This window comes from Bos indicus x Bos taurus, chromosome 1 (assembly GCF_003369695.1).
Source record: "Bos indicus x Bos taurus breed Angus x Brahman F1 hybrid chromosome 1, Bos_hybrid_MaternalHap_v2.0, whole genome shotgun sequence".
In the NCBI taxonomy this organism is placed as follows: Eukaryota; Metazoa; Chordata; class Mammalia; order Artiodactyla; family Bovidae; genus Bos; species Bos indicus x Bos taurus.
In genome coordinates this window covers 141501429-141520726 of record NC_040076.1, presented here as the reverse complement: position 1 = coordinate 141520726, position 19298 = coordinate 141501429, and the positions used below count along the sequence as shown (strand labels likewise).

At 50.6% G+C, this 19298-nt stretch overlaps 2 protein-coding genes across 4 annotated transcripts in view; both read left to right on the top strand.

The window, feature by feature from the left end:
- C2CD2 (C2 calcium dependent domain containing 2) overlaps nucleotides 1–12483 on the top strand; it is a 65892-nt gene extending 53409 nt beyond the window's left edge. The window contains exon 14 of one of the 2 annotated variants that reach the window (XM_027546783.1): nucleotides 8221–12483. In XM_027546783.1, the coding sequence (XP_027402584.1) occupies nucleotides 8221–8441 (221 nt within the window). In that variant the 3' untranslated portion in view covers nucleotides 8442–12483. Of the gene's footprint in view, nucleotides 1–1848; nucleotides 2529–8220 lie in introns of those variants that run through there. The other variant, XM_027546790.1, reaches the window with a different exon arrangement.
- Nucleotides 12484–18731: 6248 nt separating this feature from the next.
- Nucleotides 18732–19298, top strand: part of PRDM15 (PR/SET domain 15) — a 70575-nt gene continuing 70008 nt past the window's right edge. Inside the window, exon 1 of one of the 2 annotated variants that reach the window (XM_027546761.1) lies at nucleotides 18732–19104. In XM_027546761.1, the coding sequence (XP_027402562.1) occupies nucleotides 18748–19104 (357 nt within the window). In that variant the 5' untranslated portion in view covers nucleotides 18732–18747. Of the gene's footprint in view, nucleotides 19109–19298 lie in introns of both variants that reach the window. The other variant, XM_027546771.1, reaches the window with a different exon arrangement.

Here is a 19298-nt window from a genome sequence, read left to right as displayed (position 1 = left end):
AACCCCACCGGCTGGGCGGTTATAGGAGGTCCCAGTGCAGAGCATGGGACAGGAGAGCAGAGGCAGGGGCTGGGGCCAATCCGGGAGTCCTGGGTACAGCTCTGTCCTGGTTCCTCGGCGAGGGTAGACATTAGGAATCTCACTAGTCGGGAACCGTGGTCAGCGGCTCTGCCTTCTGCTCCTTTGTTCTTGGTGCCGCGGACCAGTGCAGTGGTTCCTGCTTGGGGCAATCATGTCCCCTCCCCAGGGGATGCCGGACGTGGCTGGAGAATTTCAATTGTCATAGCTGGGAGTAGGGGGTGCTGCTGGCTTCAGCCAGGTCGAGGCCAGGGTTGCCGCTCATCACACCTCGGGGCACAGGACAGCCCTGGTATCCTTGGGATGGAGCTGGAGAGCCCTCCGCATTCGATTCCTGTCTCTCCCCCTTGACCCACCCCTGCAGATCGGGGACAGATCGGGGAGGAGGCAGAAGTTAGAAGAGGAGGAGAGAGAGAGGAGAGGATTCCTAGGTGTGGTTCCAGACCCTGAGATGAAGAGACTCCATCTGCCCCCTGCCCAGTGTTGAGACCTTATCCCCAGGGCCCCATCAGGTGACCAGGAGTGGCGTGGGGAGTGGTGACCTGAGCACTGGCTCTGTGGTGGCTTCCTGGCTTCTGCTGTGGAAAAGGTGGCCTGGCTGTTGGTCCACAGCCTGGCATGCACCAGCCCCCGACCTCCGCCCCCGGTGTCTTGGGGCCAGAGCTGCCCAAGGGGGCTCACCTGGGCCTAAGGCAGGCAGGTGGGCACTGGGCAGGGTGGACACACGGGGAACAGGTGGATGTGCCCCTTCTGTGCCCAACAGACCAGCAGCCGTCCGTCTCCTCTTCTCACAGAAGCTGGCCCTGCCTCCCGCCCTCAGCCCATTCTGAAAGGCTGAGCCTCGCCAACCCAGGTGCATTCGGAGACCGCTGTTCCCTCCTCCCTCGCTCCCTCTGCCGGTCCTCCCAGGGAGCTCTTTCCCTGCGGTGTGTGTCCTTGCTGTGTCCTGGCCACCCTGCTTCTCTCCCGTGGCCGGTGGGATGGGTGACACCCTCACTCTTGGGGACCTGGTGCCCACAGATGTGCTGGTCCTCCACCCTGAGCCCCGGAGGATGGCGCTGGGCTCCCAGGACGCACCTCACTCCTAGGGCTTCACAGACGCAGGATTTTTTAAAGGGACGCATTTGGTAGCACTTAAAAAAAGTGCTTTATATTCTCAGTGTTAATCTCTCAGTGTTATCTGAGAGATTTGTTGTCAGAACCTTAGATGGTTCTGCGTTGTGCAGATAGTTGCTGTTTCCCACTGAAACTGGTGATAAGGAGGCAGCTCTCCTTTGTAAACTAAAAACAGTTTTCAGATTAAGAACCACCTGTGTCTCCTGTCACAGGAGGAAGTTAGCTTTCTGAGACCTGCCTGCCTGTTAGAATTCCCCTGGAATTCTGCTGATTGGAAATCTACTTACTGTGATGATGCAGCCAAGACAGGAAATGCATTTCTCAAACTAGTTTTATTTTTAGCTTAACAAAGCCCTGGTATGCTTATACCACACTGCAAATGCGCTTAAGACAAACCAAACGTAGAAGTGGCTAAGATGGTACATTTTATGTCTGTTTTACCACAAGTCAGAACAAAAGCATCGGTGGAGACTTTGAAAAACACTCAAAAGTAAGACAAAGAGAAACAAACCAATGTCCTGCACAGTAGCATCCTACGTTGTGTGATGTAAATGCTTCAAACTCTTACCGTCTCACATTCTGATTTTGCTGTTGCAAACTTTTCTTTTCACTTCTTCCTTTTCTCCATCTCCTGCTCATCCCCTTTAACTTAAGAGGATCGCTATGCCAACCAGAGTTAATTGCCTACACAGTAAGTTATTTTTGTTTTATATATTTTTTTAAATTAAGAATAGTCTTGCTATGAGGAAAGCAGATATCCTAACTGAGCTGGAAGCTAGATAAGCTCCCCACGTCCCCATCCCTCCCGTCCCTTCCCAGTTGGACCTTGCCAGGATGCTAGTTTCCCCACCTCCCTCCTGCAAAGTGCCCTGGTCAGGTGGTAGGAGACCGGCATCTCAGGGAAAGACAGGACGGGGTTAGCCCACGTGACACCACCACCTCGCCAAGAAATACAGACGGACCGGCCTCCATAACTGTCCTTGGTTCTAAAAGGTAGTCATTTCTATAAATGGGCTGTCCATGGTTCCCCTTGAAGTCTAAAGCTGTCCTTTGGGTAGCAAACTGCAACTTACAAGTTTGCTTTTGGTCACCGTTCTCCTGTCTGTAAGATGTTGGCACACATTTTTCCTTGAGCGATTTATGTCTGTTAAACTGTGGAAACAAGCAGGAATAAAGTGGGGAGTATCTGCAACGTCAAATAGAATAATTATTTTTAATTCCTTCGTATATGAGTTTATGGGGTTTCTCGGGGGCGGTGCAGTGGTCAAGAATACACCTGTCAATACACCTGCCAATGTAGGAGACACAGGTTCAATCCCTGGGTTGGGAAGATCCCTTGGAGAAGGGAATGGCAACCCACTCCAGTATTCTTGCATGGGAAATCCCATGCGCAGAGGAGCCTGGCAGGCTACAGTCCATAGGGTCGCAAAAGAGTTGGACACAACTGAGCAACTAAACAACGTGTTTATACTTGAGCCTTATATATATATACACACACACATATATATTTTATTAACCTTGCTGGCGGAGAAGGCAATGGCACCCCACTCCAGTACTCCTGCCTGGAAAATCCCATGGATGGAGGAGCCTGGTGGGCTGCAGTCCGTGGGGTCGCTAAGAGTCAGACACGACTGAGCGACCTCACTTGCACTTTTCACTTTCATGCATTGGAGAAGGAAATGGCAACCCGCTCCAGTGTTCTTGCCTGGAGAATCCCAGGGACGGGGGAGCCTGGTGGGCTGCCGTCTGTGGGGTCGCACAGAGTCGGACACGACTGAAGCGACTTAGCAGCAGCAACCTTGCTGGAACCAGAGAAAGATTTTTTTTTCTCTTCCTGGTACCGTGTAAGATTTTGGTTATTTGCCTTAAGTTTCACGTAACCCCTTTTCACATTTGACCTTCAGGCATCTTTAAGATCAGGAGTGAGGTCTGAGCCTTGCTTCTTGCCCGGCAGGTGAATGAGGTGGGCTTGTTAAATCTGAACAGCCTCTCTCCATTGCCCCATGGTTGTGAGTTCCCCTGTCAGCAAGGAGTGACAGATTCTGGGGCCTGGGGAAAGTGTGACCTTCCAAACTAGAGTTCTTGTGTCATCAGGGTTCTCCAGGGAAACAGAATTGATTGGTTCTAGATTTCAAGGATCTGGGTTGTGTGGGTGAGTCTGAAACCTACAGGGCAGACAGGAGCTGATGCCACAGTCTTGAGGCAGAATCTCTGCCCGGGGATCCTTCCTTTTTGTTCTCAGTTGATTGGATGAAGGCCATGCACGTCACCTGGGGTATCTCCTAGGGCTCAGGCACAGGTGGGAGACCTGGACCACATGGACAGGGGCTTCCCAGCAACACTCAGCTCAGTGCCGGATGGAGTCGCTGGGCACGCTGGGCAAGCTGGCACAGAACACTGGGTGCGGCGTCCTGGTCATGTGGCTCTGAATGGCCCTGCCTCCCTGCAAAGATGAGTGCACTTGCCCGTCTGAGCTACGACCTGCCGTGCTGCGGCTGTATCGGTGTCCACCAAGCGCAGCTGTGCTGTGTCCATCCCCAGTCATTTACCCCGAAGGTCACTGTGCTTGAGTGACCAAGTTTAAACAGACGATCACATTTTTATTCAGTGATGAAAATGGAATAACCTCGGCTTGTACTGGTCCTTCTTCATGTGTGATGAGTTAAACTGCAGAGCCTGGAGAAGGGCTCACAGCGCTGGAATATTCTGTCCTCCCCAGGCCACCGGCATGCCTTTCATCATGCCCGGAAGCCTATCCCAGTCCCTGCCAAACAGCAGGGCTCTGCTCTGAGCTCCCTCTGAGAACTGCTCAGTCCCACCCTCTGGAGAACTCCCCAGCAGCAACTTGGCAGACCGGCCCTCCAGATGCCCGCCAGCTACCTCCAGTTCAGATGCATCCTCAGCAGCACAGAGGAGCCAAGCTTTGAAGGACAAAGCATGTCCCTCTCTGAGTCTCTACTTCCTTATTTGTAAGCAAGAGATGAGAGCACCCTTGGAGGTGGCTGGGAAACGTAACCTGGGCTGCAGCTTGTAGAGGTGCAAACCTCAGTCTCGCCCCTCACGTGACCATCCTCTGTCCAAAAAGCCGACGTCCCCAGAGTGTGGCAAGTTGTGGCAAGTTAGGGGTCAATCTGAACCAGAGCACATGTGGCAGCATCTGGTTCTGGACTGATGCTGAGCAGGCAGTTAACAACACAGCACCCCTGCTCCAGAGGGTGGAGGACGAAGGACAGAAACCACGCGTGTGCCTGGCAGGGAGGGCAGCGCAATCTTCCACACGGTATCCAGGGTTCAGGGATACAAAAGGACACGGCTGCCGTTCCAGGATCCTCATCCTAAGTCAGATCTTCCCCTTCCCTGTCTCGTCTGTGTTAGACCCTGGGGGTGGCTGAAACAGAGCTCCATAGGTGAGGTGCTTTAAACAACAGAGATCTCGTCTCTGAGTTCCAGAGGCTGGAAGTCCAAGATCAAGGTGTGGGCAGGGCTGGCTGCTCCTGAGGCTGGGAGGGAGGGTCAGTCCCAGCCGTTCCCCCAGCTTTGGGGTTTGGGGGGGATTGCTAACAACATAGCACGTTGCCTCTTGGCTTGTAGGTGCATCACCTTGAGCTCTGCCTTCATCTTCACATGGCGTTTCCCAGTGCGCCTCTGTTCAAACTTCCCCTTTTTATAAGGACCCCAGTCATACTTGATTAGCACCTGTCCTAATGACCTTGCTATAACTGAATCGCCAATGTCATGACCATATCTCTAAGTAAGGTCACATTCTGAGGACCTGGGGTTAGGACCCCAACATAAGAATTCTGGATGGACAAGATTCAAACTGTGACACCGCCCCCACTCACACCTTAGATCTTGGCTCCAAACCCCGGATGGGATTTCAGCACAGGGACACGTGTGAAATGGGCTTTGTGGATGGAGTGTTCAAGGGGAGGTTCTCTTACTGCTGGCTTACACATCCCTAGGTCTGCAGCTGGCCTGGGGGACAGACTGGTCTGCTCCCCTCCCCACACTTCCATTCCCTGTCCCCCACCCCAGGGAGATGGGAATGGGAAGTGGGATTAGAGTCTAGATTAACCAGATGGGTCCCTCGGACCTCCCTCCCTCTCCTCTGTTCTGATGTGACAGCCCCACATTTACATGCTATTTGAGGGGCTGAAGCCTGTGTGCTGAGGTCCATGGGGTCGCAAAGAGTCAGACATGACTGAGTGACTGTGAGCTTAACCCAGAGCAGCTACCTGTAGACCAGAAACACCTCCTAAGCACTTCCCATCCCCCGCCTACCCGAACCTAAGGGAACCTGGCCAGGTTGGGAGCCTCTGGGACATTTGAGTCCCTAGGTCATTAACCATCAGGCATCACTGTATCCACCCCATTGGCCAGACTCCAGAGTCAGGCCCCATGGGTTGTGGTGACCCCTGCCATCATGCACCCTGCCTGCTGTTTTTTTTTGAGATACGCTGCATCTTCCCGGGATTAGAATGGATCCAGGAATGGACCTCTGAGGTCCAGGGAGCAGCCATTCAGGCCCGTTGACTTGAAGTAAAGCCACGGAGACTTACATTCACCTTTCTGCTTTGTCCCTCTTCCAGCCTTCCTCAAGCCCCCGCACACCACCTCCCAACTCTGGTGGTGGTGGTGGTTTAGTCACTAAGTCGTGTCTGACTCTTGTGACCCATGGACTGTAGCCCGCCAGGCTCCTCTGTCCATGGGATTTTCCAGGCAAGAATACTGGAATGCATTGCCATTTCTCAAACTCATGTCCATTGAGTCGGTGATGCCATCCAACCATCTCATCCTCTGTGTATATATATATATATTTACAATTATATAGATATTTTTATATATTTGCAATTATATATATTTTAATAATTGTAAATATATACATATAATACATGTACATATACATATGCTGCTGCTGCTGCTGCTGCTAAGTCGCGTCAGTCGTGTCTGACTCTGTGCGACCCCATAGATGGCAGCCCACCAGGCTCCCCCATCCCTGGGATTCTCCAGGCAAGAACACTAGAGTGGGTTGCCATTTCCTTCTCCAATGCATGAAAGTGAAAAGTGAAAATGAAGTCGCTCAGTCGTGTCCAACTCGTAGTGACCCCATGGACTGCAGCCTACCAGGCCTCTCCAGCCATGGGATTCTCCAGGCAAGAAGAGTACTGGAGTGGGTTGCCAGTGCCTTCTCCGACATATACATATATATAACTATAAATATATATAATTGTAAATATATATATATATATGCACACACACAGAAGATGAGATGGTTGGATGGCATCACCAACTCAATGGACATGAGTTTGAGTGAACTCCAGGAGTTGGTGATGGACAGGGAGGCCTGGCGTGCTACAATCCATGGGGTCGCAAAGAGATACAAGTGAGCGACTGAACTGAACTGACTGATGTATATATGTATATCCTATTCAGCCTTCTTGAAAGGTGATTGTATCCAAAGAGAGAACCAAAACAATTCTTTGGGGGCAGCTTTGACCCAATGAAACTCAGCCCGTTTCTCTTGCGCTTCCGCACAGAAGCTTCTGAGTTTTCAAGGCATATGGCTAATATCAAAGGCAGAGGTCTTCCTACACTTGTCATGGTGTTTTCGTTCCCGCGGTGGTTTCTCTGTTTCTCTGTCCCACCTCTCAGTCCTCAGGGGTTTTATTTGAGCAGCCAATCAGGAGAGGAGACCCATCCATTCTGGGCAGAGCAAGTAGGACGGGCATCCTTAAGTTCAGGTCTAGGGTGTGGCCTCTGAAATTCACGGGATTGCTGCCTTCCCCACAGTCAGTGCTGATCCTGCAAAGGTCTGTGGACAGGGCTCGGTCAGATTCCACAATTATCTGTCTCAGCTAGAAGAGCAAAGTGTTGCCCTCAGGCCTCCTGTTTGGATTAAGCCGGATGGTTTTGCATATGTCACAGCTTTTGAAGTACTTGCTGGATCTGTCATGAAAAGAATGAATTGCCAGATTAGCTATAAAGCTCCTTATTGGGAAGGTCAAGCCATTCTTCTTTCAAAGTCCTTAACTCCTGCATGCAAAATGGTCATGGGTTTCACAGCCTGACTGGAAAGGACCCTGGTGGGGCCTTATTCACAGGATGTTAAACTAGTTTGTGGAAGTGAAAGCAGGTTAGTGGGCTCTGTCCCGTTGCTATGGTAACTGGCCTTTAACCTTTAAGGAACCATCGCCGTTGAAATCATTGCTGCTGCTATATTTTTCTAGTTCATGTTCCATCATTTTACATCGAATTTGCATAGATCCGAACAAGCAAAATTGAGGTTTTGTAGATCAAAAGTGATCAAGTAACAGACATGTCATGTGACTTAGCTTAATAGACACATGCTGGATCTGGAGTTATAAAAGCTCTTCCTCCCCAAAAGAATAAGTGTCATTTAACTTTCCTAAGGGGCTTCCCAGGTGGCTCAGTGGTAAAGAATCCACCTGCCAGTGCAGGAGTTGTGGGTTTGATCCCTGGGTCGGGAAGCTCCCCTGGAGAAGGAAATGGCAACCCACTCCAGTATTCTTGCCTGGGAAATCCCATGGACAGAGGAGCCTGTCGGGCTACAGTCGACAGGGTCACAAAGAGTCGGACACGACTCGAACTAAACAACAACTTTCCTAAGAAGGTGAAAATCGTTTCTGTCAGAGTCCTTAATTTGGTTTTGATATCGGAGCATCCTTTCTGGGTCATTAGAGCCCTGCTCTGCTACTTATACTGTTCCTCATGACAAGGAGTGGGTAGGGCTAGGGGACCCCTAAAAGTCAGGGATCTGAGTGCCTTCCCTGGGAATGGATTCCAAGGGACAGTCCAGCCCACTGCCCCTACTCTCCTTTTTTAAGCTGCTGTGCTCACTACGCCTTGGGAGCTCTTGTGTTGCGCACAGGCCTGACCCAGCTGCCTTTCTGCGCTTGCAGTCACAGGCTGCCTGTGTTAGTCACTGGAGCTGCCTTCTCTCCTTCCCTCCCGGACACGTCCCAGCCTCTCACCGCAGCCCTCTGACCCCGTGCCTTGTTCTTTCAGGAGGAATTTTAAGGAAGGGTGCCAAGCTCTTCTTCCGCCGGCGGCACCAGCAGAAAGACCCCGGCCTGAGCCAGTCACACAACGACCTCGTGTTCCTGCAGCAGCCTGATGGGGCACGGAGGAAGGGGGTGACGCTCTCCCGGATCCTGAACAAGAAGCTGCTCTCCAGGCACCGGGGCCAGAGCACCCTGAATGGCGCCCCCTCGGACCCCTGCCCGTAGGCCGGTGCCCCCTCCCCAGGGAAGCTGCAGGTGCGGACCCACCATCGCCACCCGCCGGGATACAGCCAGAGGGCCAGCGAGCTGCTGGACGGCTGCCCTGTCCACCGTCTAGCTGGGGTTTTTCCAACCATTTTGTCTTTTAAAGGGAAAAAAAAAAAGTCTCCATCCAGGAGGCTTCCCTGAAGAGAATCTGCAAAGCCCAATTTGCCACCAGAAGCCAGGGGACCCGAAGACTCCACCGTTTGTCTGTGCTCACAGCTGAGGACTGAAGTTAGATGGGAGGATACTTCCCGTGCGAGCTGTGGAACTCACTGTAAGGGGCTGTGGACGGGCAGCTGGGGAAACGAGCTCGGTCCTCCATGCTCTAACCTTGGTTGGTGCCTGGACCACATAGCAAAGGGGACGGCTCCTCCGTGCTGTCACTGTGAATGGAATGGATGGGTCACCTCTCCTGATTGGCTACTCAGAATAAAAAGTGCGGCTGCCCCTGCGGACTGAGAGGAGGGACGCGGGCAAACAGAGCAATCACTGCAGTAATGGAAACACTGACAAATATAGGAAGACACTTGCCTTTGATATTAGCCATATAATTTGAAAAATTATGCAAATACTAAATATATCCTATGCATATTATGCTGAACACTTTTCTAAGTTTACTTTGAGCCTATTTGCAAGTAGGAGATATGTAAAGCCTTAGGTGGTTTTACATTTTTCTGAATAGCGTCAGAAGCTATAATAATACCAACAGAGCAGTCAACACACGGAATGTTTTCCCTGCCGTCTGCCGTCCGGGCTCGCAGGAGAGCAGCCAGCCCGTCAGATGAAGTCAGGAGCAATAAGCCACAAACACAAGGCTGTGTTCACCATACATACGTGGTTTTTCTTTAGTTCAAGGTTTTGCCAAATATTGCCAACAGCTGAAACAAAGTACTATCAGGGCAAAGGAGGAAATCATTTTATGTCTCAGGTGTGAGTCTTAGGAATGGAAGTTTAATAACAAATGAGCCAAACACACATCAGATTTCTTTTATGAGCTCTTCAGAATGCTACTGTGAACGCTGCTCAGCCACTCTTGGGAGGCCCTTGTTTTAATTTCCAGTGGGAAAAACAGTGAGCTTGGCACACGATGTTAGTATCCTATGTATCTTCCAAACCACCTTCCTCATCAATTCGCCTTTTCCCAGGGGGAAACCATGTTCCTCATCCGTGAGCCCTTCCCCTGGGGTCCAGTCACAGGTTTTCACTCCTCTGGATGAGGCACTTTTAGGAGAAATGCTTATTAAGGAGCACCTGTCATCCTGATGACAGGTTTTGCATAAGATCCATTTTTCTTCGTAAGACTCAAAGGCAATTATGAAAACTCGGCTTCTGTCACAGATAGGAAATTGGGTGAGCCCCTTTCTAGAGGTGCCTTTGTGACTCCTTCAACATATACTTCATGGAAGAGAGCCAGGGATGAGCAGAAACCTTTATAAAAATCAAGTTTATAGACTTCTTTCCTTTCCTACTCTTTTTCATTTTGGGATGAGATTAGAAAATAACATTAAGAATTTTATTATAGGGACTTCCCTCGTGGTCCAGTGGTTAAGGCTTCACCTCCCAGTATAGGGGGTATGGGTTCAATCCCTGGCCAGAGAGCTAAGATCCCACATGCCTCGTGGCCAAAATCTAGAGTATAAACAACAGAACCAATATTGAAACGGGTTCAATAAAGGCTTTAAAAATGGTCCACATCAAAAAACCTTAAAAACCAGGAATTTTGTTTTTAAATGCACTATTCAAAATCCTTAGGTGTCCCAATAATTATCAACTGACTGTAAAATGACTTTTTTAGCATACATTGCTTTTAAAGATTATACTCCAATTGTTATCACTGTAAATTAGCACCTGACATTCCAAAATCTAGTATGTTCATACCAAGTTAGTCACCACAGACTAGAAATCACTACTAGTCTTTTGGAACCAATGGTCTCATTAATGTTCTGTTTCACTTGAGGGATTCTTGTCCTTTCTCATGTGCTCGGCAGAACCTGTGACATTTCAGAATTAATTCTAAGAGGGTATTGTGTGTGTCAGAATGTCAGACACTGATCAGAAGTTGTCAGTGCAATTTTTTATTTGATTTGAACTCGACTTACTTGAGTGTGAAGGTGTCAGAGTCTTACTTTCAACTTTCTCACTCTAAAAGAAGTCATAGCCATTCCCATTCCTGAACAACCCCACAAGCATCCTGCTCACTGCTCCATACCTTCATCCAGGGCTCTGCTTCTCAACTTTCTCAAGACCTGACTCCTTTTCAGGGTCCTGGGGAAATGTCAGGGGCTTTCCGTCCAACCTGTGAGGGAGAAGCACATGGATTAACACAAGAGGGAGTGTGTGCTGGCGAGATGCATGTCTGCTGGTGTCTGCTAGATGCACTTCAAGAACCCTGAACATTTAAGTCACTCCAGGAGCCTACCCTCCAGATGCACATACATTAGTCTCCCGCAAATGCATTTTTCTGAAGTGACAGAGGACACTGACATAGGAATAAGACAGGAAAAATGAAAGGTAGGGTCAGGGTAGTGCCGTGAGAACGTGGGCTGTATTGATACTGTGAATGTTTCATTTCCAAGCTGTTTATCCAGGTGTATTTTTTAATAGTGTAGGATATTTATGTTAAATGTCATTGACACCAAACATCAATTAAGATTATACACCAAATGCAAAACCTACTTATTGTAAATCACTTCATTCCCTTTACCTTTTCCACACGTGAGAGTGGTTTGGGGGCTTTTGATATTGTTTTGATGAAATTTCTTGCAGAGTGGTGCTTTGAAAGCAATTTCTCATGAACACTAATGGTAATGTGTATCTGTATGTCTGGAACCAGCTGCTCATGTCGGTTTTAATAAGTTGCCAGTACTTCTATTGGATTTGTTTAAGGATGAGCCTGTGTTATTTCCTGAGGAATGAAATGGACCTTCAGGTGTGTGTCTGTTTTCATGTAGCATCAACAGAAGTACCCACCTCATCATTCTGGCTGAAAACCTGCTGTGAGGAAGAAGGTTTAGACCAAGCACTTTATTTCAACCAGGTCTCAAGTTTAAGTCCACAAGCATCCCTGGATTTCTAGAGATAACTACCTGGCCTGCCGCTGCCAGCCAATGACAAGCTGGGTGCCTGTCCAGATGTTTGATTGGTCTTACTGGTCACATGTATAGAAGAATGCTATACCTTTTCTTCTTGAACAGAAAGGGAAAGGTTAATTTACACTGCTGCCACTCAATTCAAATGTTTTCTGAGTAATGTTCTCATGGCCCTCAGTCTTGAAACTTGAAATATAAATTGGTGGCTGTTGGAAGCCAGAACATTTAACTCCATCAGATGAAAAACAGGTCTCAGCACCAGCCTAGACCTTGTTGCCAGGTCCTGCCACCACCACCCCAAGCCTGTGAAGGCGTGATGACCAAAGCAAGCGGCCCAGGGACATCAGCACTGCTAGTCCTACAAAGCAAACTCAGGTTACACCTCTCTGCTTCCTTCTTTTTTTTTTGGCATTCCTTCCTTCCAGATGAGGAAGCAGTCAAAATGCAACAAACTGCCGCATTCACCCTGGAGGAGGAAATGGCAACCCACTCCAGTGTTCTCACCTGGGAAATCCCATGGACAGAGGAGCCTGGCAGGCTACAGTCCATGGGGTTGCAAGGGGTTGAACATGACTGAGCACAGCACAGCCCCATTCCCCCAGCTTCCAAACGACCAGTAATGTGCCATTTATAATTTAGGCTTATAGTTCCCCCCTCCCCAGTGTTATATCAAAGCTACAATTTTTTTTTTTTTTAAGAAGAAAACAAAAGGGTTTCCAGGTATGCGGAGAGGTTTGGCTTGATGATCAAGCGTGGTGATGAATTTAACCCGACCGTGATTGTATTCCTGGGTAGCACTTTAAAAACAGACTGCGGTCTCGTACTGACCTTGTGTGGTTGGGTTCATTCCGGGAAGATGTGGCTGGAACGCAAATGGTCTTGGAAGGAAATAAACGGGCCCACAGAACACTAAACACTGAGTTGTCTTTGCTGAGTCCTGCGCTGCCCCCGTGTCCCTCAACTTCTCCGAGGGTCTGGGAATCCTGGTTTTTCTCTCGTCAGGTGTGACCCTGGTCAGGTGGTTGGAAGAGGAACTGTCCTAACATTCTTCATAAATGATTCATATGTCACTAAGCACCTGCTTTAAGCCTGGGGCTAAAATCATTTATTGGAATGACAGTGTCTCCAGTGAACTTTAGGGCCCCGGTGAATTGTAGGTGCTGCCTGCCACTCGGGGTCTCTTGGCCTGGGTCCCCCAGTGGTTATGTGACCCCGTGTGATCCCCAGGGACTTTTTGAGGAGCACTGTTCCCTTGGGGTGAAACCGCTATCTATCCACCATGCCGCCATCATCACCCTGCCCCAGCTGCCTGAGAGCTGGAGGGGTAGATGCCAGGTGGGGCCCCAGGATGGCTGGGATCCAGGCTGCAGGTTCAGGGGGTAGGGGTGGGGCAGGGGCCGGGAGGGGCGCGCAGACAGAGTATCCTGTGCCAGCCCTCCAGGCCTCGCATCTTTGCTGCTTATCAGCCTCCTGTGTGTCAGTTTCCTGTCCCCCTGCTCTGCCCAAGCCCTAAGAAAACTGGTCCCCAGTCCAACCCCCATCCCCATCCCCCATCCTTCCTCTCAGCTGTCCTAACCCTGAACGTCCTCTAGGTATGGAGTGGTCACTCGAGGGCCAAGACTGACTCACAGCCCTGCATTTCAGAGGAGGAGTCCGCCTACATAAAGCCCCAGCATTGCAGGCTCGGCTCTGGGTTCTCTGCTCTGGACATGGCAGGTGGCGATGGCGCCAAGTCTGGCTTGGGATCAAGGTGTCTCAGGCCCTCTGTTGAACAGCTGCTTCCTGTGTGGCCAGCAGTCTGTTCTGCTCTGACACTCGGGAGGAGTCTGATGGAGGTGCTGGACGACCAGCTGTCCTAACCTGACCTCCTGGCGGTCACTTGCAGGTGCACACTGTGTTCTTGCCGATCCCGTCTACACAGCATAGATGGATCCAGTTCAGCCACTTCAGCACATTCATCGTGGCGTGCGCACCCGTCAGCTGCAGGACACACCTCTCCCGTTCTTACCGTCTAACCAAACAAGTCCTGCATTCTATGTGAAGTGCCTGCCCCAGAGCAATTCTGTCAGCATCCTTCAGCCCTGCCACTCGGCCCCTTCTCACCCTGTCCTAGACTTGAAGCCCAGCAAGAATGTGGGTGCCCGTATCCCCTGGGTTTAGAATGATGTCCATGATGATGGACATCAGTTGACAGCTTTGTACCAGCGCATACAGGAATTCTGCTTACTCACTCCTACCCCACTCACTGGGGTCTGGGGATGGAGCAGACATGGAGGGGATGTGTGTGACAAAGAATGCTGCTCTTGACCTTGGTCCCTCACAAATGTAGGGTGCTGTGTGTATGTGTCAGTAAATCGTTTATCAAAAGAAAGGCAGCTCGCTCGCCATAGAGGGCTGGATACCAGCCTGAATGATGTAGCACAGTGCCCGCCCTCAAGAGAAAGCTGCCAGGCCAGGCCCCCTTCCCAAGGTGAGCCAGGGCCATCACCCTCCATAGCTGTCCACAGCTCACCTCCGCTCTGAACCGTAACTGTCTGTAATGCAAATGGCCAAGCTGTGCCTTGCATTCAGAACGATTCATGATACTGATGCTGTCAATATTCATCAAGTTAGATGCTTGTATAGGTGCACTGGGCTGCTTGATATTTTACAGAAATACCAGGGGAGGACTCGAGATCTCAGTAATTATTGCCAAAACTAACTAAGCGCTTGCTATGTGCCAGGATTTTGCAAAGAATTTACTAGACACTGACTTCTATGCTCTTTGAAGCAACCCTGTGAGTTATGATCTCAGGAAACTGAGGCATCAAGAGGTTTAGTCGCTTGCTCAAGATCACACAGCTGGTAACTTGGCAGGATCAGAATTTAAGCCCAGGCTGCCTGGCTGCAGAACCCGTTTTTATGACTAGTCTCCACCACCTCGTGTCAACTGAAGAGACCAAGGACTTGTGGCCTCACGTGGTCTTTCCCGAACTTTATGTTATGGGTGAGAATGATGGAACATGAGATGCACTGCTTGGCACATAGTAGGCATGAGACCACTTGCTGGTTGTGAAAGTGAAGTGAAATTGCTCAGTCGTGTCCAACTCTTTGTGACCCCATGGACACCAGGCTCCTCCATCTGTGGGACTTTCTAGGCAAGAGTACTGGAGTGGGTTGCCACTTCCTTCTCCAGGGACTCCTCCCGACCCAGGGATGGAACCCAGGTCTCCCGCACTGCAGACAGACGCTTTACCGTCTGAGCCACCAGGGAAGTCCTTGCTGGTTAGTTCTCTTTATCTGGATGGGAAGAATTAGCCAGATTGAAAGCAGAAGCTAAAGGTGGTGTGAAGTGAAGCTTAGGATATGTATGTCCACAGTATCCCCTAGCAAAGGAGCTTTATGTTTAAATTAACAAAAAGCCAGAGCTATGAGACATGTATCAGGCAGGCCAATGTCGGGGCTGAGAGCATGAGCCCCAGTCTGGGGCTGCACAGTAAGGCAATGGCATCTTAACGTCACAGCTGCTGTTTGAGAAGGAAAATCCGCTGATCATATGGGAAGCACTTCTCTGTTTATGTGGGGTTTTATACATATTTATTTATTTCACTGTTCCTGGCACACAGGATCTTAAATCTTCTTTGTGGCATGTGGGATCTTTAATTGTAGCACGTGGGATTCAGTTCCCACGAGGGAACTAACCTCGGCCCCCTACATGGGGAGCATGGAGACTTAGCCACTCAAACACACAAGGGAAAGCCTTGTGTGTTTTTGTTTTTAATTCTCCCAATTTATTTTTAAAAATTCCAACCTAGGGAATAACCTATGTATCCTTCACCTAGATTCTCTGGTTTTGCTCTATTTGTTCGATCCAGGATCTAGTGCTCAATTGATTGATTATTGTTTGAGGACATCATGTTTCACCCTAAATTCTTCAGAAAGCGTTTTCTAAGAATATGTTCTGTCACTCAGTCGTGTCCAGCTCTTTGCGACCCCACGGACTGCAGCACTTTGGGCTTCCCTGTCCTTCACCATCTCCTGGAGCTTGCTCAAACTCATGTCCATTGAGTTGGTGATGCCATCCAACCATCTCATCCTCTGTTGCCCCCTTCTCCTCTTGCCTTCAATCTTTCCCAGCATCAGGGTCTTTTCCAATGAGTTGGCTCTTCACATCAGATGGCCAAAGTATTGGAGTTTCAGCTTCAGCAACAGCCCTTCCAATGAATGTTCAGGACTGATTTCCTTTAGGATTGACTGATTTGATCTCTTTGCTGTCCAAGGGACTCTCAAGAGTCTTCTCCAACACCATGGTTCAAAAGCATCAATTCTTCGGTGCTCAGCTTTCTGTATAGTCCCAACTCTCACATCCATACACGACTACTGGAAAAACCATAGCTTTGACTAGATAGACTTTGTCAGCAAAGTAATGTCTCTGCTTTTCAATATGCTATCTAGGTTGGTAATAACTTTTCTTCCAAGGAGCAAGCGTCTTTTCATTTCATGGCTGCGGTCACCATCTGCAGTGATTTTGAAGCCCAAAAAAGTAATGTCTCTCACTGTTTCCATTGTTTCCCCATCTATTTCCATGAAGTGATGGGACCAGATGCCATGATCTTATTGAATGAGACCTGGGAGTGATGTTTCAAGAGGGGTGAGTGTGTTGGTGGGGATTGCACATTAGCTGCTGTGGTCAGTTTGGGGCTCTTGGCAGTTGGGGTGCACTTGGGCAAAGACCTGAATGATGGGGAGAACCTGGGAACATGTTCCAAGATACAGGGGTAAGTGTAGACCTTGTTCAAGGAACAGAAGGCTGGAATCTCACCACTGGGTGGGGCTCAGCAGGGTGGAGCTGAGGAGGCACAGGTGAGGTAATCCAGGTGTGGGAGGTGGTGATGCGGACCTACTGAGAGTGCCACCCGGCAGCCACTGCGGAAGGCTGTCTGTCAAGGTGGGGTAGGAGCAGAGAAAGGAGCCCCAGCAGCACTTCCTCCCCAGTCCCTATGGACACGCCCTGCTGATGGGAAATTAAGATCAACTTCACTGCCCGGGGCGTGGTTTCAATCCCTAGTCAGGGAATTAAGTCCCACAAAGGAAAAAAAGATCAACCTCGTACACAGATCAATTTGTACAAGTGAGTCCGACCGAAGGATAAATTCCTGCAGGTGGGACGGCTGGGCCAAAGGTTCTGTGCATCGAGGATTTCTGTGGATATTAACAGATGGCCCAGATGGAGGCTGTGCTGATTATATCTGAACCTGGAAAGGATGAGACTGTTTGTTTCCCTACAGTCTCTTCAAAATCATGCTATTAATCTTTGAAAATCTTTGCTAATGTAAGAGATAAAAATGATCTCACTGTAAGTTTGCTTACATATACAGCTGCAATAATATAGTTGGTTAGCATTTCCTATGGGTTTCCCTGGTGGCTCAGATAGTAAAGAATCTGCCTGCAATGTGGGAGACCTGGGTTTGATCCCTGGGTTGGGAAGGATCCCCTGGAGGAGGGCATGGCAACCCACTCCAGTATTCTTACCTGGAGAATCCCATGGACAGAGGAGCCTGGAGGGCTACAGTTATGTGGTTGAAAAAGAGTTGGACATGACTGAGTGAATAACATACATAGGAGTCATTGTATTTTCTGTGAACTGTCCATAGACTGTTGATTTTTCTGTTGGGTTCTTTATCTTTTTCTTACTGGTTCTTAAGAGCTTTATATATATTAGGGGAAGGAGCCCTTTCTAATATCAATTTCAAATCATTGCTCTCAGTTCACTCCCTCTCTTTGATTTTATTAGTATGTTTTTGCCAGACAGAAATGTACAAGGCAGAAAGTGAACTCAGTTGTGTCCAACTCTTTGGGACCCCATGGACTGTAGCCTACCAGGCTCCTCCCTCCATGGGATTCTCCAGGCAAGAGTACTGGAGTGGGTTGCCATTTCCTTCTCCAGGTGGATCTTCCCCACCCAGGGATCGAACCCGGGTCTCCCACATTCGAGGCAGACGTTTTAATCTCTGAGCCAAGGCAGCTACATTGCCAAATCTGAGCGCCCAGGACTAGATGAAGGATCCTTCTGGTCTCTTCTGTTTCTATTCCTCTGTGACTGTTTGTTCAGTGAATGATAAGGGTTGAGACCATACAAGCCCCATCCCTCCCCCAAGCTTGGGTGGAAGGCAGAGGGGACAGAAACAGTTTGTGCCAGGCAGTGGCGCTCTGGCCTCAAGTTCGCAGCATCCGGGGTGCCTATAGGTACTTGGCACACCGCAGTGTGGGGCAGTGGTTAAGGCAGAACTCTGGGGACTCCCAGGGCCTGAACTTAAAAGGCAGGATCTCCACTCACCAGTGAGCTGCTCTAATTTAGGAGCTTGGCAAGCAAGTCAAGAGCCTCTAAGCCTTTACCAAGTGGACAGAAAGATGACCAAGAAAGGTAGCAAGCAGGTCTGTGGGCTAAATTCAGAAATCGTTATTCCTGGGCGGCAAACAGACTTATCGACACCGGCGGGGTGGGGGGTAGTGGGGGTGGAGGTTGAGATGTATGGAGAGAGTAACATGCAAATTTACAATACCATATGTAAAATAAATAGCCAATGGGAATTTGCTGTATGACCAGGGAACTCATACAGGGGCTGTGTAACAACCTGTAAGAGTGGGATGGGGAAGGAGATGGGAGGGAGGTTCTGGAGGGAAGGGACATGGGTGCACCTATGGCTGATTCTTGATGTTTGACAGAAAACAAAACTCTGTAAAGCAATTATCCTTCAATTAAAAAATAAATAAGTTAGAAAAAAAGAAAGTTCGACTCTCTTTCACCCCCCCTCCCCCACCCCCAGGAAATTAAGTCTCGAGGGAACCGTCAGAAGAAAGGTCCGCGCTGGGTGGCGGTGTGCGAGCTGCCAACGTGAACCCGCGAACCCGTCGCGGGTATCCGGATCCGCCGCGCCACCGGGGAAGGGGTGCGCGCGGCCGCTTGACGCCCCCTCCGGCCCCGGGGAAAGGGCAGCCGGAACCCGCTACGCGTCTGCCGCCCGATCCGGATCCACACCGCCCGTTCACCCAGCGACCGGTCCACGCCTCGCCCGCGCCCTGCCAGTCCAGTCCACGCCGCTCCGGTCCCCCTCGTCCATGCGATCCGCAATCCCACTGCCCCGGTCCACCGCGTCCGCTACCGTTCCACCGGTCTGTGCCACCTCCTCTCGGTCCACATGACCCGCGCCCTGCTGCTCGCTGGTCCATGCCGCCCGCTTCCGCGTCCACACCTCCTACTCCCAGGCTCTCCAGTCTACGCCGCCCGCGGCCCCGTCCACACCACCCGCTCCCGGTCCGCCCTGCCCGCTCCCCAGTCCAGACCGCCTGCTCCGCGGCCACACCGCCCAGTCCAGGCCCAGGCCGCCCGCTCCCGCTCTCCTGTCCAGGCTCTCGCGTCCACGCCGCCCGCGTCCCGCGAGGACTACAACTCCCACAATGCCTCGCTGCCGCCCCCCGGCTTCCGGTGCTGCGCAGTTTCCGGAGCGGATCGCAACCCGGAGTCCGGATCCGATCCCGCTCTGCACATTCCAAAGGCAGGTAAAGCCCGGGTCCCGCGCCCGCCGCCCGCCCCCGCGCGCGCCGCCCCGGCCAGCCACCCCCGGCCGGCCGCCCCCGCGCGCCCCGGCCCGGCCTGCCGCCCCCGGCCCCGCCCGGCCCGCCGCCCGCCCCGGTCCATCCGCCATGCCGCCTGTTCTTTGTTACATTCGCCGGCTGCGGGCACCGTGGG